The 21,124-nt window shown below is 44.5% G+C and overlaps 1 protein-coding gene and 1 pseudogene across 1 annotated transcript; both read right to left on the reverse strand.

Annotated features, from left to right (window-relative positions):
- Positions 1–1,785: 1,785 nt before the first annotated feature.
- LOC123064955 (uncharacterized) lies at positions 1,786–2,678 on the reverse strand. Its single transcript, XM_044488341.1, has one exon. It carries the CDS (start codon positions 2,636–2,638, stop codon positions 2,042–2,044), a length of 597 nt encoding a protein of 198 aa, XP_044344276.1. The 5' UTR covers positions 2,639–2,678; the 3' UTR covers positions 1,786–2,041.
- Positions 2,679–2,810: 132 nt separating this feature from the next.
- The window catches only part of LOC123067368 (uncharacterized), a 136,093-nt pseudogene continuing 117,779 nt past the window's right edge, over positions 2,811–21,124 (reverse strand).

Raw genomic sequence — 21,124 nt, forward strand, 5'->3', positions numbered from 1 at the left:
TCCGGTGACACAAGCCCCGGTCGATGCTGGGTCTGTGTGCGGCTCGAGTGCCGCCGAGTCTGTGGCCTCCGTGGCGGGGTTAAGTTTCCCATCTTCAGACGACACAGTCCGCTCCGGATCTAGGGCCAGGGCGGTCACAGGTGTTATATCCTGTGTGTGGCCCGATGACATATATAGGTCACGTTCATCGTAGTGGCCGGGGACAGCCGTCATGGGCTCGAATCCGTCGAAGATCAAGTCTCCGCGGACATCATCCACAAAATTCAGGCTTCTGAATCTGACCTGATGGCCAGGGGCCTAGCTATCGATCTGCTCTATATGGCCAAGCGACTTGGCCCGCAGTGCGAAGCCACCGAATACGAAGATCTGTCCGGGGAGGAAGGTCTCCCCCTGGACTACATTGTTGTTGATGATTGATGGAGCCATCAAGCCTATCTTCGACGACACATCGGAACTCTCAATGAAAGCACCAATGTCGGTGTCAAAACCGGCGGATCTCGGGTAGGGGGTCCTGAACTGTGCGTCTAAGGTTAATGGTAACAGGAGGCGGGGGACACAATGTTTACCCAGGTTCGGGCCCCTCTATGGTGGTAATACTCTACTTCCCGCTTGATTGATTTTGATGAATATGAGTATTACAAGAGTTGATCTACCATGAGATTGTAATGGCTAAACCCTAGAAGTCTAGCCTATGAGATTATGATTGTTGTGACTCTAACCCTAGAAGTCTAAACACTCCGGTTTATATAGACACCAGAAGGGGCTAGGGTTGTACAAAGTCGGTTACATAGAAAGGAATATACATATCCGAATCGCCAAGCTTGCCTTCCATGCTAAGGAGAGTCCCATCCGGACACGGGACCAAGTCTTCTATCTTTGCATCTTCATAACCCAACAATCCGGCCAATGTATATAGTTCAGCTGTCCGAGGACCCCTTAGTCCAGGACTCCATCAGGGAGCTCCATCATGGCAGAAGGTGCGGCAGCGGCCGGCGCTCGAGATGCCACACCGCCCACGGCCGGCTATGGGCGGAAGGGGAGCTCCAGCATGGCGGAAGGCTGCTCCTCGGATGGGAGCAGCTGGTTTGCCCAATTATGCAGCAGGGATGGTGTCTCCGGCCACCGGCGCGAAGTTCCGCGGCGGGGACGGTGTCTCCGGCCAACTCACGAAGTGGGGGGTCTGGGGGGCACCAGGAAGAAGGTTGGGGGCTTTTTTGATTTAAAACTCATTTAACGCCGTCATCCTCAAACCATTATGCCACGTCAGCAAAAAGTGGGACTCACCTGTCATAAACACGCTCAAACGAGTCTAATCCGCCGATCAATGGCTTTTGCAAAATGATTACACAAGACGTGGTGTTTTCTGCAATAGAATTGTAACATAGTGTTTTTTGCAAACCTAGCCTTCAAAGTGATGGCTTCGTGCAAGTTACTCGGCTACTTGGAAAAGACAACCCAGTCAGGCCATAATTCGTGCGTCTTCGTCCTTGATTGTTGGCTGTAGCCCCTTTACATCAAAATATAGCGCCAGGCCATAATTCGTGCGTGTTCGTCCTTGATTGTTGGCTGTATGCCTCTTTACATCAAAATATAGCTACTTCATGCGTTGCACTCGCACTACTTACTATACCTCTAGTAGTCTAGTACGTTTTGCAGTAGTGCATGTGCATGCATGCAACTGCAAACAAGTTTTGCCATCTTCTGTGACTGTGAATCAAAAAAGTTCTGAAGCTCAGGGCACGCCAATCATGATTTATCGATCATGCATTCAACTGACATAGGGGATTGGGTTTAAAGAAGGTTGTAAAAATAAGTGGCTAGTAGCTACAAGCTACAGACCGATGTACGTACGTGCAGTGCGGTTCTGCCATCGCCGAATCTTTGATCACATTCGTCCACACCGTAATCACAGATCGACAAATATAGCACCTGAACCTCTTGATCCACGGAAAGCCGAGGCTGGAAAGAAGTACATTCGTGCATGCATGTATCGATGAACAAAACACAAGAGAGATTGGTGATTGCGATGCCGCACGCGCGATCAGCCATGCAGAAGCATCGAGGCGTCGAAGAACTGGGCGACAATGGCCGGGCGCATCCGCTCCACCGCGGCCTCCGCCATGGCCAGATCGTCGATCGCGCAGCGCAGGAGCTGCTCGGCCGCAGGTGCCCAGACGTGGGCGACTGCTCGCGGCGATGGCGGCCTGAGCATGACGTGGAAGACGCCGAGGGCCGCATGGCCGTGCGACTTGGCGGAGTGTAGGCACAGCAGCGCTGTCTCCGCGTGGCGGGCAGCGTCGGCGTGGTGGAGTTGCGACCTGTCCCGCCACCATGGCGTGTTGACCTGGAGCCCGATGTGCGCAACGCAGAGGGAGAAGACGTTGCCCAGTACGGCGTGGAACCTGCTGATGCGCTTGATCCGGCCGATGGCGAGGTCGATGATGGGGCCGCCTGCTGAAGCGCCCTGGCCGGCGTTGGGCAGGGGATGCACGCCCGGGCGGAATCTGCGGCAGTCCACTAAGGCCAGGCGGTACTGCTGGCGGGCGCGAATGATTGCCTCGACTACTGCATTCGTCCCGTTGATGTAGGTGATGCTGCGAGCCGACACCTGCGCCGCCGTGTTCCTCCACTGTTCCATTGCCGGCGTCGGCTCTCTCTCTCTCCTTCTCTCTCTCTCTCTCTCTCTCTCTCTCTCTCTCTCTCTCTCTCTCTCTCCCTCCCTCTCTCTCTCTCTCTCTCTCTCTCTGACGCCGTTAATAGGAGGAGACGTGGAGCTATTTGTTACTTGTGCTTCTCGTGGTCAGCTGAGGCTATTTGTACAGCACCACCCGCCGGCCGGCGAGGTAGTTTCTGGAGACGGTGGGGTTTACGGTGTGGTGGCCCCTGCAGGATGGAGCACGCGTGCAAGTGAAACTGTCGTTGTCACGCAGAATCCATCGCGGGTATATAGCGAGCTAAAGTAGCTTCTGACCGACTGAACCTCTGGTCCCATCTACAACGGACCCGCTTGTCTGTGAACATATTGTGTCATGGCCCTGGTAGGTTGCCAAGTTAGGGGCCTGTCTAACCAGGCTGGCTATTTCAGCGAGAAGGGCCTCCAGGACGGAGAGTGGAAACAAGGGGGCGTCTATAGGTCAGTTTGCCTAAATTATTTTCCTCGTACATGTGCTGCTCAAGTGCATAGAAAATTCAACCCAACACCAGGGCCCCGCTGTACTGGGCTGACTGATAGGGCTCGTGTGACCCATCCACTGACAAAGCCTCGTGACTGGCCCACCACTTGGCAGAAGCCATGCACCCGCACGCTCGGTGGTGATTACATTCATGTGCAAGCCTACACCTATTTTGCCCTGACTTCATAATTGTACTACTTCGACTTAATTAGTAATGAATTTGTAAACGCGATAGATAATCACAAATATTGACACTGGCTGCCGGTACAAAATCTCCGTCTCCCTTTTCGACCTAACATAAAATGTACTTCCTCTTCCTCCGTTCCTAAATACTTGTCTTTCTAAGCATTTCAACAAATGACTACATACGAAGCAAAATGAGTGAATCTACACTTTAAAATATGTCTACATACATCCGTATGTAGTAGTCATTTGAAATGTCTAGAAAGACAAGTATTTAGGAACGGCGGGAGTATAACAGTATTTTCTGTCCCCTACCAGAAAATAACATGTTTTTATAATTCCAATAGAAATCATCTGGAATATATATGTAAGCACGTAATATATTTTCTGTTGTCCGGGGAGAATTTGTCTGCAGCGTTCTTTCTAAGGAAACTATTTTTTAAATATTAAACATAAAATGGTTTAAAAATTGACAGTAAAATGCCATGTTACAAAACAACATAAACAAAGAAGCCATGTTACAAAACAACATAAACAAAGGAAAGCTTTCTTCTCATCAAGAATGAATTGTGGAAATAGTTTACCCCTTAAATAAACAACAACAAATAATTTTTTAAATATTGTACAACTGTACCTAACATGATCAAACCATAAAGACATGTATTAAAGTCTTCCCTTTCATGCGGGAATTAGAATTTATTGCAAACTTGTACACAAAATATACAAAATTTGCACTCTTCTATACTCTGAAAAAATAATTATGAAGTGGATGCGGGTGCGGATGGCAAGTTGGGTGGCCAAGAAGGCCAGCGCGGACATGTTTGCCACGCTGCCCACCACGACCTGGAGTTCGACGGCGGCGGCGTGGAGTTGCTCTTCCATGGCTTGCCGGCCCGATCGACAGCGTCGGGGTTCCGGCCGTGAAGCATGAACCAGACAGTGGCTAGGAGGGTGAAGGCACTCTCCACCCCGCGGAGCACGTCCTAGGCATGCTCCCTTGCGGCCTCGAGCCTGCTCAGAGTGAGCCAATCGTCGTGGTCGCCCGGCCACGGCGGACGTCACCAATGCCAGCTACCGGCCTCGACGGACGGGCCCGCAGCCATGGAGCGCCAGGAGCTCGGCCACCACCGTGCTGAATATGACACCGGAGAGGTAGACGGATGCGTGCTCGACGTGGATCATCGTGGAATGCAACAAGGTGTACCGCGAGACGTGTGATTCTGGATATGGTCCACCCGCACCCACGCTCGGTGCCATCCGATTAATACTACTCCCATGGGGATACGAGCCAGCTTATCACTCAAACTTCAAAGATTAAGCTAATTCTAGAATGGTATCGGGGAACAGGGCTATGCCTTTTCTTTTCTGAATCTACATGGGCCCAAGCAGCGCCCCAATGCTAATTCCCCTCCTGGTTGTCCCAAGCAAATAAACCAATTAGTTTATTTTTGGATATTTATTTATATAATGGCTACATTGCATGCATAGTACATCGATGTTTTGTATGTGTGTTCATGTTATTTTTTTCATGCAAAAAGGATACTTTGTATTCTTAGAAGAAAAAACTCTTGTGCTCTAAAAAAAAGAAAGATTTCACGCGCTTTCACATAACTATCTCTATCCTGTTGTTGCTATGATTTTATTTTTCAAGAAATTACTCAAAAGATATAGATGACCCAAATAACCATGTTGATGTATAAACACCTAAAAAATGAATAACAATGCTATTGCGCATAACGAGGCAATACAAAATCTTGAACAGTGAAAAAACTAGTACATGCACCGATGCAAGTTCCTATTTTATTCCCTATGGCACTTGCCATGCAGTAGGTTTATTAGCAACACTAGGGCTGTTAAACCGTGGTTGACTATTCTTGCCATACAAATATGATAGACATTAGGCTCAAATCCCCAAATATGATGTTAGATGATGTACGACACCAGACACTAGTAGAAAACAGGGCCTTTCGTTCAGGCCAGATAAGCCCATTAGTCCCGGTTCTGTCACGAACCGGGACCCATGGGGGCATTGGTCCCGGTTTGTGAGGCCAGGGGGCCTGCCGGGCCTCGTGGGGGCATTGGTCCCTGTTCGTCTGGCCCCTTTGGTCCCGGTTGGTGTGACGAACCGGAACCAATGGGCCTCACTCCTGGCACACCACCATTGGTCCCGGTTGGTGGCTTGAACCGGGACCAAAGGGTGACCTTTAGTCCCGGTTCAAGCCATGACCGGGATCAATGGTGATCCTATATATACCCCCTCGCCGGCGAGCAGAGCACTCCACATTGCTCTGTTTTTTCTGGCCGGCGAGGGGAGGGCTCTGTGGTGCTCTAGCTCACCTCCTATGCACATGAGGTGTTCGATTTAATGCCCGAGCCACATTACTTAAGCCTTCTCCTCTCCAAGCTCGACCTCCAAGCTCCATTCTCCTCAATATTTGTCTAGGTTTAGCGGTCCGTCGCGTCCCGTCCCCGTCTTCACCGTCGTCGATCGCCCGCGCCGATCTCATCGCCGGCACCACCGTGGTGAGCCTCTTGTTCTTATCTTCTTACTGAAAGGGAAAAAAATCTTGCTTGTATGTTTAGATAGATACTTGTATAACTTTCTTACTTTTATTATTGCTTCCTATTATATAGTGCGATGGTTTTGGTATCCGCCCCCATCGGCCCTCGTCCTGTCTATGATTCGGATGTGGTATATATTATCTTTTATAACTATTTGGTTCATTTATTGTTTATGACAATTATGCCAACCAACATGACATAGATTTTATTCATCTAGGAGGTATGTGAACCAGAAATTCCAACCGACCCTATTGTCGAGAGGTTAAATTTAGTTGAAGAAGAAAACAATTTCTTGAAGGAAATAATAAAAAAATAAGGAGGAGAAGATGATATTGGAGTTGCATGTTGCGGATGTCGTCGATGATCACAAGATCAAGATGGATGCATTGCGCTTGATGATTAGAATGGTTAGAAAATATGCCATTCATACCGAGGCTTGGTATCATTATGCCGTTGGATCAATTGTTACCTTGGTTGCGATTATGATCGCATTTGTTTTTGCATTGAAAAGTTTTACATAGTTTCAATGTATGGTTTAATTAATTAGATGCTCTGAAGAGCTATATGTTGTGCAATGAGAATGATGTATCTACTTTGGTTTTAATGTGATGATGAACTTCTATTAATTTGGTCACTTGATTATCTATTCATGATGTTCTGTAATGGTTTTTGACACACTTAATTATATATAATGCACGCAGATGAACCGACAATGGATGTACGGTGACAGACACATCTCCGAGTACATTAAGGGCGTGCATAATTTTCTCGAAGTGGCTGAGGCAAACAAGAAGAATGGTTTTATGTGTTGTCCATGCCCTATATGTGGCAATACGAAGTCTTACTCTGACTCGAAAACCATTCATACCCACCTTCTTTATAAGGGTTTCATGCCACACTATAATGTTTGGACCAAGCACGGAGAAACAGGGGTTATGATGGAAGACAACAAAGAAGAAGAGGACGATGACAACTATGTGCCCCCTGAATACAGTTATGCTGCAACATGGGAAGCTGTTGAAGATCAAGAGGAACCACACGATGTGCCCGATGATGATCTTCGCCGGGCCATTGTTGATGCAAGGAGACAGTGCGAAAGTCAAAAGGAGAAGCTGAAATTCGATCACATGTTAGAGGATCACAAAAAAGGGTTGTACCCCAATTGCGAAGATGGCAACACAAATCTCGGTACCCTACTAGAATTGATGCAGTGGAAGGGAGAGAATGGTGTACCTGACAAAGGATTTGAGAAGCTACTGAAAATATCGAAGAAGAAGCTTCCAAAGGTTAATGAATTTCCCGACAGTACGTATGCAACAAAGAAGGTTGTATGCCCTCTAGGATTGGAGGTGCAGAAGATACATGCATGCCCTAATGATTGCATCTTGTACCATGGTGTGTACGAGGATTTGAATGCACGCCCGGTATGTGGTGCATTCCAGTATATAATCAGACGAGATGACCCTGGTGATGTTGACGGCGAGCGCCCCGGGAAGAGGGTTCCTGCCAAGGTGATGTGGTATGCTCCTATAATACCACGGTTGAAACGCCTGTTCACAAACAAAGAGCATGCCAAGTTGATGCGATGGCATAGAGAGGACCATGAGAAAGATGGGAAGTTGAGAGCACCCGTTGACGGGTCAAAGTGGCGAAAAATCAAGAGAAAGTACTGGGAGGAGTTTGAGGTGACACAAGGAACGTATGGTTTTGTTTAAGCGCGGATGGCATTAATCCTTTTGGGGAGCAGAGTAGCAAACGCAGCACCTGGCCCGTGACTCGATGTATCTATAACCTTCCTTCTTGGCTGTGCATGAAGCAGAAGTTCATTATGATGCCAGTTCTCATCCAAGTCCCTAAGCAACCCCGTAACGACATTGATGTGTACCTAAGGCCATTAGTTGAAGAACTTCTACAACCATGGATTGGAAACGGTGTACGTGTGTGGGATGAGCACAAACATGAGAAATTTGACCTGCATGCATTGCTATTTGTCACCATCAATGATTGGCCTACTCTCAGTAACCTTTCAGGACAGACAAACAAGGGATACCACGCATGCGCGCACTATTTAGATGGCATCGAAAGTATATACCTGGCCAAATGCAGGAAGAATGTGTACCTGTGGCATCGTCGATTCCTTCCGACCAACCATCAATGTCGAAAGAAAGGTAAGCATTTCAAAGGCGAGGCAGATCACCGGAAGAAGCCCGCCATGCGTACCGGTGATCATGTACTTTCTATGGTCAATGATTTAAAAGTAATCTTCGGGAAGGGTCCCGGCGGACTATCTGTTCCGAATGACGTTGAGGGACGCGCACCCATGTAAGAAGAAATCTATATTTTGGGATCTACCCTACTGGAAAGTCCTAGAGGTCCCCTCTTCAATCGACGTGATGCACGTGACGAGGAACCTTTGCGTGAACCTGCTAAGATTCTTGGGCATGTATGGGAAGACAAAAGATACACCGGAGGCACGAGAAGACCTGCAACTTTTGCACAAAAAAGACGGCATGCCTCCAAAGCAGTATGAAGGTCCTGCCAGCTACGCTCTTACCAAATAAGAGAAAGAAATCTTCTTTAAATGCATGCTCAATATGAAGGTCCCGTTTGGCTACTCGTCGAATATAAAGGGAATAATAAATATGGTAGAGAAAAAGTTCCAGAACCTAAAGTCTCATGACTGCCACGTGATTATGATGCAACTGCTTCCGGTTGCATTGAGGGGGCTTCTACCAGAAAACATTCGATTAGCCATTGTGAATCTATGTTCATTCCTCAATGCAATCTCTAAGAAGGTGATCAATCCAGAAATCCTACCAAGGTTAAGGAGTTATGTGGCGCAATGTCTTGTCAATTTCGAGCTGGTGTTCCCACCATCCTTCTTCAATATCATGACGCACGTCCTAGTTCATCTACTCAACGAGATTGTCGTTCTGGGCCCTGTATTTCTACACAATATGTTCCCCTTTGAGAGGTTCATGGGAGTCCTAAAGAAATATGTCCATAACCGCGCTAGGCCAGAAGGAAGCGTCTCCATGGGCCATCAAACAAAGGATGTCACTGGGTTTTGTGTTGACTTCATTCCTGACCCGAAGAAGATAGGTCTCCCTCAATCGCGGTATGAGGGGAGACTGGTTGGAAAAGGCACGCTAGGAGGGGACTCAATAATATGTAGGGACGGGCATTCTTGGTCTCAAGCACACTACACGGTTCTACTGAATTCTACCTTGGTGACCCCGTATGTCGATGAACACAAGAACATTCTGCGCTCCAAACACCCAGACCAGTGTGAAGACTGGATTACATGTGAACACATCAGGAGTTTTGGCAGTTGGTTTCAAACACGTCTCAGGTGTGACAACACTGTTTCTAATGACTTGTACTCGTTGGCGAGGGAACGATCTTCGACCGTAATGACTTACAAAGGGTACGAGATAAATGGGAATACAATTTACACGATCACCCAATATCAAAAGAGCACCAACCAAAACAGAAGTGTCTACTTTGATGCAGAAACCGAGAGGGGAAAGGACACATGTTATGGTTACATAGTGGACATATGGGAACTTGACTACGGAGTAGATTTTAAGGTCCCTTTGTTTAAATGCAAATGGGTCAATCTGTCAGGAGGCGGGTTACAGGTAGACCCATAGTACGGAATGACAACAGTGGATCTGAACAATCTGGGGTACACAGATGAACCATTCGTCCTAGCCAATGATGTGGCGCAGGTTTTCTATGTGAAGGACATGTCTACCAAACGGAGAAAAAGAAAAGATAAGGAAGCGGATACATCATACGATGGGCCAAACCGCCACATAGTTCTTTCAGGAAAAAGAGACATCATGGGATTGGAGGGCAAGACAGACATGTCTGAAGATTATGAAAAGTTTCATGAAATTCCTCCTTCAAAGCCAAGGCTGACCCAAGCACCTTGTTAAACGATGAAGATTATTCATGGTTACGGCGCAATAAGCACAGGCACAAGCAAAGAAAAAGTTAAGATTTTCTATCAACAACTATTATGATGATGCCTTTGATCTTGAATATCACTGCAGTTACATGTGAACAAATGAAATGCCTTTGTAACACATGAGTTTTCGTCCGAAACCCTGATACTTCCAAAGAGATTGTCTGTTTTCTACACGAAGTGCATCTAGTTTTTGTCGTAACCCTCTCAACTGTTTAGCACATGCTATGTGGGTGAAATGATGATACCTTGCCAACTTTCAACATTTTCAGAGTTCATTTGTAGTGCTTTTCAATTTAAGGGTCATTTAGCTCAAAAATAATCAGTACATGCATGAAAAATACCAAATGAAGTCAGAGAGGATTGAAAATTGATGATGTGGTTTTGAATGGTGCATTTTGAACACACAAAAAGTCTGGAGTTCAAATAAGTTCAAAAAAAGGAATCCCTTTGTAATAGATGAGTTTTCGTCCAAAACCTTGATATTTCGAAAGAGATTGCCCATTTTGCACACGAAGTGCCACTAGTAGAAAAAGGACCATTTGTCCGTTTCGTAAGGGCCTTTTGTCTCGGTTTAAGAACCGGGACTAAAAGGTCGGTACTAATGCCCTTGGCCTTTAGTACCAGTTCTTACACGAACCGGGACAGATGGGCCTCCACGTGGCCACCGCGGGCAGCCTAGGCAGGTGGGCCGTTGGTCCCGGTTGGTGACATAAACCGGGACCAAAAGGCATCCACGCATCAGCAGCTGGCTGGAGCTGAGGTTTTTTTTGAAAGGGGCTGGTTTAGGGGGTTTGGGGGTTAATTTAGGTTGTTATTAGCTAGATAATAGAGAGAAGTGGCCTCTCTTATATCTTCGTGCTTGGTTACCAATGCTACTGCTATGTTCATTTCACCCACTGATATATAATAACTCTTCATGCTCGCATCATACATCATCATATATAATAACAAGTCCTACTAATCATGCATCATCATACAACTTCTACACGTTATTAATAACAAGTCATACGATCATCATCCTCATAGTCATCGAACCCAACCCTACTTAATTGTTCTTAGCACATGATCATCAGTATCAGGTAGGACCTAAACACCCTTAAGGTAAAATAGCGTAAAACAATATAGACCCTGACTCTCCATTATGAAGAATGGAGATCATCCTGTCTCCAATTCTTGCGCTTCGCTTCATTTTGCTTCCAAGAACCTCCTTACGACTGTCCATAAATTTTTTCCATTCTTTGATTGTCATGTCTCCACTTCTTTTAGAAATCCGGTATGGACAGTTGAGATTCGTAGGATAACCTGGTTGTATGTTCAAAACATCAAGGTGACCATGCGTATACATCAAATGAGGCACACAATCATTCGGGATTATCTGTTGAGAAACATAGTAATAACTTCATAGTTAGCAATGATGTATTAGTTTTAGAAGTATGCAAAAGATGCATTGATGTCATAATAGTAAAAAAATCTTACCAGGGTATCTCCATGGTAGTTACCGTAGTTCAACACGTGAACTAGTGGCACGTATTGACCATAATGTTGAGGAGTTCGATTGTAGATATTGTAATTCTCAAGATCAGTACAAAATGCGATCAGATGATTTTTCTCCTTATAAGTTAATTCGGAGCCATCGGTGTAGTGGGTTTTGTCTACCATCTTTCGCACATTCTTTGAAGAATGAAAATAAGATGTCAATGGAAATAAGTTGTCAACTATTTTGAAATAAACAATATAAATTACTTAATAACTATGTTTGAGAAGCTCACATGGGGGAAGAATAGGAAGTGTATCAACAAGGACCCAAATGTCCATATTGTCTTGCTCGATTTTAGGATCACCAAGATCCATGGTCACAAGCATACCCTCATCAAAACCATACATCTTGCAAAGTGCTTCCCAATTTTTGCAACCAAAATGTGTTACACTCTCGGAATTGTACAGCTTTACTTCAAAATCCACACCATGATGGGTCCTTAGGTGAATTTTTTTGGTTTCCATACTTTCATGGTCTTCAAAACCCATCATCTCCAAGACATAGCTCTTCGTCCAGCTCAAGGAACATGTCGCACATACCTCGGTCGTCTTGGCACCAGTCGCATTCCCCCGGGCGATTTTTGTCGTCCGAGTACGACATTTCTGGCTTATGTTCATAATTCAAATATTAAACTTGTACAATTAAATATATGTACTAAAAAACCTAAATTAGATCATTATTATTCATCACGGGTTGACTATCGGTCTGTCGAGCCTTTTCCTGAAAACTCTCTGCTCATGTGGTGTACATATTCGACCGTCGGTGATGGTAGCTCCTCCTTTCATTAACGAGTACATTATTACACCAAATTTTCTAGCACACGGGAATGAAGGACAAGCTACCCCCACGACAACAGTCGGGATTCTTCGTCCTCTCATATATACATGGTTGGAGACTCTCCCTCACTGATTCCTCTCTGACATTTGCGATCGTTGGTGATGGTAGCTCCTCCTTTCGTTCCCGAGTGCATTACACCAAATTGTGTCTAGCACACGGGAACGAAGGAGAAGCTACCCCCACGACAACTTTCGGGATTCTTCGTCCTCTCATATAGGTGGAGACTCGGCAAACTTAAAGTCAAACCGAGGACTCATATTATAGGACTCATATTGACATGGAGATTTGGCTGGTCTCACCTCGAGGTCGGAGGGGGGTCGGTGACGTGGATGACGACGTGGATCATGGAGGGGGCTCCTAGATTTCTGCATAGTGCTCTCCAATTTTAGCATTCAAAGTAGGAGTACTTTTCCAATATGAGCATTCAATAAGCAAAACCAAATCGTAAAATAAAGTAGTATTCAAATTAGCATGCATTCAATTATAAGCAAAAGTACATCATCTCTTGTGTCCGTACATCGTCGAATATTATCACTAATACTCCTCGAATACTATCATACATATAGCATCGCTAATACAGCTAGAACCGTAGCGCCCGACGGGTATCGTAGCGGGCGGTGGACACCCAAAGATAAGGAACCATCACAGGATCATAGCTAGAGTGAGATCCCTGAAGAACCTGCCAGGTATTGTCGAACCTGCCCTCCAACGCAACCATGTAGCGATGGACGTGCTCGTCCTCCTCGGTGGCACGGTGACGTACCACCTCCGTGGTGTCCGAAAGCCTCGGCACTTTCACTGGCCCACATTACCGCCACCAAACAAGGATCGGGTCAACAACGGGTTGGCTCCTCACCAACCTACGCCCCCCGGAAGGTAGCACCTCCCAATGCCAGCCCGGCGGAGCCCAGTCCCGGACATGGCCTTGATCAAGCAGGCCTCCACCGCCGAGTCGACGATGAGGATGCGGGATAGGCATCGTCGACGTCGATGCGGGATTAATTGCTTGAACTAAAAAAATAAACTAGTTCTATTAATTTTCTTGCTAAAAATAAACGACTTCTATATATAGTAAAATAAAGTAGTTTTATTAAATCAACTAGTTCAACTACTAACCACTTACTATAAATAAATAAATTAGTACTTACTAAAAATAAATTACTTCTATAGTAAAATAAAGTAGTTTATTAAATCAACTAGTTCAACTATATATTAAGCACTTAGTATAAATAAAATAAAGTAGTACTTACTAAAAATAAACTAGTTTAACTAGTTCTATTATTTTTCTAACTAATTATATTAAACACTTTCTCTTCTTATTTTTCTTTTTCCTCTCCTGCTTTTTCTTCTAAATATGAACATATACATTAATGACTTTGATCATACACAATTTTCCTATACATACACATAAATTGACAAAGAAAATTCTATGAACAAAAAAATCATTAAAATTCTAAGAACAAAATTACAACAGAAAAAAATCATAAAAATTCTATGAATAGAAAAAAATCATAAAATATTGACATATTCGATCTTTGCATATATATGAACATACAAACATGCATATTCAACAATAATATCACCCAAAAAATCTATGAATAGAAAAAAATCTAACATAATATGAACAAATTATACAATATGAAAAAAAAATCTAAGAAAAACAATATATGAAGAAAATCTAACTCAATTAACTACACATCTAAATTAACTACACATCTAATTAAATTAGCAAAATTCATATAAGCTCAGGGGGATGGCGACAGCGTGAGGGGCGCGGCAAGGGAGACGGGCAGGGGACGGCGACGACGATGGTACGTGAGGGGCGGCGCGGCGACGGGCGACGGTGAGGGGCGGCGCGGCAATAGGCGACGAGCGAGGCAGGGCCGGCGGCGTCGCGAGGCACGGGGCGCGGGGCGGCGACGGGGTCGGGGTGGCGCCGAACGACATCGGGGCGGCGCGGGACGGCGCGAGGCGATGATGGCGACGGCGAGGCGGAGAGGGGCAGCCTGGCGGCGTCGGGGCGGGGAAGAATGAACTGAATGAAATTTTCATGAGGGCTAGTTAAATAGACGAAGCATTAGTCCCGGTTCGTGAGACAAACCGGGACGAATGCGACCTTTAGTCCCGGTTGGTGCCACCAACCGGGACCAAAGGCCTCTTTTCAGCAGCCCAAAGGGCAGGAAGCAGAGGGCTTTGGTCCCGGTTGGTGGCACCAACCGGGACTAAAGGGGGGCATTGGTACCGGTTGGTGCCATGAACCGGGACCAATGCACCCCTTTAGTCCCGGTTGGTGGCACCAACCACTAGTAGAAAAAGGGTCAAATGTGAAGCACATTAGTGCCGGTTTGTAAAAAAACCGGCACTAATGTGATCAATAGTGCCGATTCGTGGCTGCGATCAATAGTACCGGTTCGTGTTGAGCCTTTAGTACCGGTTCGTGCCACGAACCGGTACTAAAGGGGTAGTGGCAGGCTGGCGTCAGGCCGGGTCCCCACGAGCCCCTTTAGTACCGGTTTGTGTTACCAACCGGTACTAAAGGTCTAACCTATAGTACCAGTTCGTGCCACGAACCGGTACTAAAGGGGCCAATTTTCAAACTCTACCCCCCCCCCCCCCCGTGTATCGCCATTTCAGTTTTGAAAAAATCAAAAGAAAATGATAAAAACTTCAAAAAATAAAATCCTTCGAGAGGTAGTTATATTACTATATCTACTAGTTAGGAAAATTTGAAAACTTCAATTTGGACATGTTTTGCAAAAAGTGTAGGGAAAAATGTAAAACGGCTATAACTTTTGCATAAGATGTCGGAAAAAAACGTATAATATATCAAAAAATTCAGCACGAAAATCCGCATCCGATGGAGACCGCCTACGGTCTGTTTAGAATTTTTTAGAATCCTCAAATTCGAAAAGGAAAAAAAGATATGGTCAAATTTCAGTTTTTTTAGAAAAATTTGGTTAAATTTGGTCAAACTAGTTATTCAAGAAGTATTAATGTTACTACATAATTATTCAAGAATATTAGTGTTACTAAATAATTATTTCAATTTTTTGAATTTTGGTCAAACTATGGTCAAACTATGGTCAAACTTATTCAAGAAATATTAGCGTTACTAAATAATTACTGTTTTTTTAGAATAATATTTTTCAAACTCAAACGGTGAAATGTGTGACTTCATGCTCAAGCTAAACTCCTGAGGGTTAATAGGATTGACATCTTACTATTGTCAGGAAAACAACAAGTGCAGACTAGGAAACGGAGGAGAATAGAACCCAAAAGTTAAGTGTGCTCGGGCTGGAGTAGTGAGAGGGATGGGTGACCGGTCGGGAAGTTAGATGATTTGGAATGAGTGATCCACACTTGAGCAGTTAAGAGAGGTGATTAGAGACTAAATCATCAAATAATTCAGAAAAAATAAAAATCGAAAAAAAATCAAATTTTTTTTCAAAAATTTTCAAAAAAATATTCAGAAAAAAACCTTTAGTACCGGTTGGTAACACCAACCGGTACTAAAGGTCCCCCATACTAGGGCGCGAGCTCACGCCATGTGGTGGCACTTTAGCGTCGGTTCGTGCCGAACCGGTACTAGGGGGGGCCTTAGTGCCCACACTTTAGTGCCGGTTCCATAACCGGCACTAAAGGCCCTTACAAACCGGTTTTAAAGCTCCGTTTTCTACTAGTGAACCGGGACCAAAGGCCTTGTGCTGGCACTGTGTAGTGAGAAGTTTAGTCCCACCTTGCTAGCTGAGAGAGCTCACCACCTGTTTATAAGCTGCAGTGCAGCTCAAGTGCTGAGCTCCTCTCTAATATGCAGGCATTAGTTGCCTACCCTTGTCCCTATTGTGTTGGGCCTATTGGGCCTACGGGCCTGCATCCTGGCCCATGTACACATGGGTTTCTAGTCGTATGCAGGCCGTGTGGCACATTAGGCGGCATTTTTTTTATTTTTTTTTAGTATTTTTTTTTGTTTTTTGAATTATTTATTTTCTTTTGATTTTTGCTTTATTTTTTTATTATTTTTGCTTTTAGCTCAGAATAATTATAATCTTTCTGTTACTCCATTAGTTTCCAAATTTAAATAGTTTAAATTTTAATTCTTTGAAATTTTTGTGAATCACTAGTTTGTGAATAACTTCACTATAAATATATATTTTGAGTGATTCTTTTTCCTGCTATTTAATATTACTGCATTTTATCATTATATTCAAAAACAGATTTTGTTATTTTAGTTTCTATCAAAAAAATCTTTATGAAAATTCTTTTTTCTACTAAAGTTTCTAACAAAAAATTCTTTATGATAATTCTTTCTGCTTTTCATGTTTTGAACAGAAAATACTTTGATCATTTCAGTTGCATAAGTTTTCTATAATTTTAGTTTAAAAAATACTAGAGGTTTATAAAAGCTTTTTAGTTGATTACTTTTGCTATTAGAGTTTTATAAAAGCATTTACTGGGTTTTTTTAGCTATTAGACCTTGAAATTGAAAAGCATTTCAAATGAACTCTGAAAAGGTTGAAAGTTTGCATGGTATCATCATTTCACGCACATAGCATGCGCTAAAAAGTTGAGAGGGTTATGGGAAAACTGGATACACTTCTTGTACAAAATGGACAATCTCTTTCGAAGTATCGGGGTTTCATACGGAAACTCGTTTGTTACACAGGGATTTCATTTTTTTAAAACTTATTTGAACTCCTGACTTTTTGTGTGTTCAAAATGCACCATTCAAAGACACATCATCAATTTTCAACCCTTTCTGACTTCATTTGTTATTTTTCATGCATTTACTGATTATTTTGAGCTATAAGACCCTAAAATTGAAAAGCATTTCAAATGAACTCTGAAAAGGTTGGAAGTTGGCATGGTATCATCATTTCATCCACATAGCATGTGCAAGAAAGTTGAGTGGGTTACGGGAAAAACTGGATGCAGTTCATGTACAAAACGGACAATATCTTTCGAAGTATCAGGATTTCATACGGAAACTTGTCTGTTACAATAGGCATTTCAAATGAACTACGAAAAGGTTGAAAGTTGGCATGGTATCATCATAATAGTCGTGGACAAAGTCTTCACTTTTTCTTCGCTTGTGTCCTTTCCTTATTGCGCCGTAACCATGGATAATCTCCATCATTTATCAGGATGCTTGGGTTAGCCTTGACTTTGAAGGGAGCAATTTCATGAAACTTTTCATAATCTTCGGACATGTCTGTCTTGCCCTCCACTCCCACGATGTCCGTTTTTCCTGAAAGAACTATGTGGCACTTTGGCTCATCGTATGATGTATTTGCTTCCTTATTTTTTCTTTTTCTCGGTTTGGTAGACACATCCTTCACATAGATAACCCGTGCCACATCATTGGCTAGGACGAACGGTTCGTCAGTGTACCCAAGGTTGTTCAGATCCACTGTTGTCATTCCATACTGTGAGTCTACCTGTACCCCGCCTCCTGACAGATTGACCCGTTTGCATTTAAACAAAGGGACCTTAAAATCTACTCCGTATTCAAATTCCCATATGTCCACTATGTAACCATAATATGTGTCCTTTCCCCTCTCGGTTGCTGCATCAAAGAAGACACTGTTGTTTTGGTTGGTGCTCTTTTGATCTTGGGCGATCGCGTAAAATTTATTCCCATTTATCTCGTATCCCTTCCAAATCATTACAGTCGAAGATGGTCCCCTGGAAAATGAGTACAACTCATCACAAACAGTGTTTTCACCTCTGAGACATGTTTCCAACCAACTGCTGAAAGTCTTGATGTGTTCACATGTAATCCTGTCGTCGCACTACTCCGGGTGTTTGGAGCGCAGACTGTTCTCGTGTTGATCGACATAAGTGGTCACCAAGGTAGAGTTCTGTAGAACTGTGTAGTGTGCTTGAGACCAAGAATATCTGTCTTTGCATATTATTGTCTCCCCTCCAAGCGTGCCTTTTCCAGTCAGTCTCCCCTCATACCGCGATTTAGGGAGACCTATCTTCTTAAGGCCAGGAATGAGGTCAACACAAAACCCAATGACATTCTCTGTTTGATGGCCCATGGACATGCTTCCTTCTGGCCTAGCGCGGTTACGGACATATTTATATAGGACTCCTGTGAACCTCTCAAAGGGGTACATAATGTGTAGAAATACGGCACCCAGAATGACAATCTCATCAACTAGATGAACTAGGACGTGGGTCATGATATTGAAGAAGGATGGTGGGAACACCAACTCGAAACTGACAAGGCATTGCACCACATCACTCCTTAGCCTTGGTATGATTTCTGGATCGATCACCATCTGAGAGATTGCATTGAGGAATGCACATAGCTTCACAATGGCTAATCGGCCGTTTTCCAGTAGAAGCCCCCTCAATGCAACCGGAAGCAGTTGCTTCATAATCACGTGGTAGTCATGAGACTTTAGGTTCTGAAAATTTTTCTCTGCCATATTTATTATTCCCTTTATATTCGACGAGAAGCCAGTCAGGACCTTCATACTAAGTAGGCATTCAAAGAAGATTTCCTTCTCTTCTTTGGTAAGAGCGTAGCTGGCAGGACCTTCATACTGCTTTGGAGGCATGCCGTCTTTTTCGTGCAAACGTTGCAGGTCCTCCCGTGCCTCAGCTGTATCTTTTGTCGTCCCATACAAGCCCAAGAAGCCTAGCAGGTTCACGCAAAGGTTCTTCGTGACGTGCATCACATCGATCGAAGAGCGGACCTCCAGGTCTTTCCAGTAGGGTAGGTCCCAAAATATAGATTTCTTCTTCCACATGGGTGCGTGTCCCTCGGCGTCACTCAAAACAGCTAGTCCGCCGGGATCCTTTCCAAAGATTACGTGTAAATCATTGACCATAGCAAGTACGTGATCACTGGTACACATGGCGGGATTCTTCCAGTGATCTGCCTCGCCTTTGAAATGCTTGCCTTTCTTGCGACATTGATGGTTGGTCAGAAGAAATCGACGATGGCCCAGGTACACATTCTTCCTGCAGCTTCCCAGGTATATACTTTTGGTGTCAGCTAAACAGTGCGTGCATGCGTGGTATCCCTTGTTTGTTTGTCCTGAAAGGTTACTGAGAGCGGGCCAATCGTTGATGGTTATAAACAGCAACGCGTGCAGGTTAAATTCCTCCTGTCTGTGCTTATCCCACGCACGTACACCATTTCCATTCCACAGTTGTGAAAGTTCTTCAACTAATGGCCTTAGGTACACATCAATGTCGTTGCCGGGTTGCTTAGGGCCTTGGATGAGAACTGGCATCATAATAAAGTTCCGCTTCATGCACATCCAAGGAGGAAGGTTATACATACATAGAGTAATGGGACAGGTGCTATGATTGCTGCTCTACTCCCCGAAAGGATCAATGCCATCCGTGCTTAAACCAAACCATACGTTCCTTGGGTCACGTGCAAACTCAGTACTCTCTCTCAATTTTTCTCCATTGCGACCCGTCAGCGGGTGCTCTCAACTTCCCGTATTTCTTACCGTCCTCACTGTGCCATCGCATCAACTTGGCATGCTCTTTGTTTCTGAACAGTCTTTTCAACCGTGGTATTATAGAAGCATACCACATCACCTTCGTAGGAACTCTCTTCCTGCGGGGCTCACCGTCAACATCACCAGGGTCATCTCATCTGATCTTATATCGTAATGCGCCGCATACCGGGCATGCATTCAAATCCTCGTACGCACCGCGGTAGAGGATGCAATCATTTAGGCATGCATGTATCTTCTGCACCTCCAATCCTAGAGGGCATACGACCTTCTTTGCTGCGTATGTACTGTCGGTTAATTCATTATCCTTTGGAAGCTTCTTCTTCAATATTTTCAGTAGCTTCTCAAATCCTTTGTCAGGCACAACATTCTCTGCCTTCCACTGCAGCAATTCCAGTACGGTACCCAGCTTTCTGTTGCCATCTTCGCATTTGGGGTACAATCCTTTTTTGTGATCCTCTAACATGCGATCGAACTTCAGCTTCTCCTTTTAACTTTCGCATTGCGTCCTTGCATCGACAATGACCCGGCGGAGATGATCATGGGGCACATCATCTGGTTCCTCTTGATCTTCAACAGCTTCCCCCGTAGCAGCATCATCGGGCACATCGTCTGGTTCCTCTTGATCTTCAGCAGCTCCCCCGTTGCAGCATCACTGTATTCAGGGGGTACATAGTTGTCATCGTCCTCTTCTTCTTTGCCATCTTCCATCATAAACCCTATTTCTTCGTGCCTCGTCCAAACATTATAGTGTGGCATGAAACCCTTGTAAAGCAGGTTGGTGTGAAGGATTTTCCGATTAGAGTAAGACTTTGTATTCCCACATTTAGTGCATGGACAACACATAAAACCATTCTGCTTGTTTGCCTCAGCCACTTTGAGAAAATTATGCACGCCCTTAATGTACTCGGAGGTGTGTCTGTCACCATACATCCATTGCCGGTTCATCTGTGTGCATTATATATAATTATGTGTGTCAAAAGTAAGAAAATTAGACAAATATCTATCTAAAGTAAGAAAATCAGACAAGTATCAGAAAGAAGATAAGAAGAAGAGGCTCACCACGGTGGTGCCGGCGACGAGATCGGCGTGGGCGATCAACGGCGGTGAAAACGGGGACGGGGCGTGACGGACCGCTAAATCTAGACAAATATCAGAAAAAATGGAGCTCCGAGGTCATGCTTCGAGAGGAGAAAGCTTAACTAGTGTGGCTCGGGCATTTCATCGAACACCTCATGTGCATTGGAGGTGAACTAGAGCACTCAAATGCCCTCTCCTTGCTAGATTGAAAAAACAGAGCACTGTGGAGTGCTCTGCCACGACGATGGGTATATACAGGCAAATTGTTTTTCCTGGTTCGTGGCATGAACCGGGACTA

The sequence above is a fragment of the Triticum aestivum genome, chromosome 3B (assembly GCF_018294505.1).
Source record: "Triticum aestivum cultivar Chinese Spring chromosome 3B, IWGSC CS RefSeq v2.1, whole genome shotgun sequence".
Lineage (NCBI taxonomy): Eukaryota > Viridiplantae > Streptophyta > Magnoliopsida > Poales > Poaceae > Triticum > Triticum aestivum.

What these genes read in the sequence shown, in the direction of transcription:
- LOC123064955 (XM_044488341.1), bottom strand. Translation starts at nt 2,638, where the DNA reads ATGGAACAGTGGAGGAACACGGCGGCGCAGGTGTCGGCTCGCAGCATC.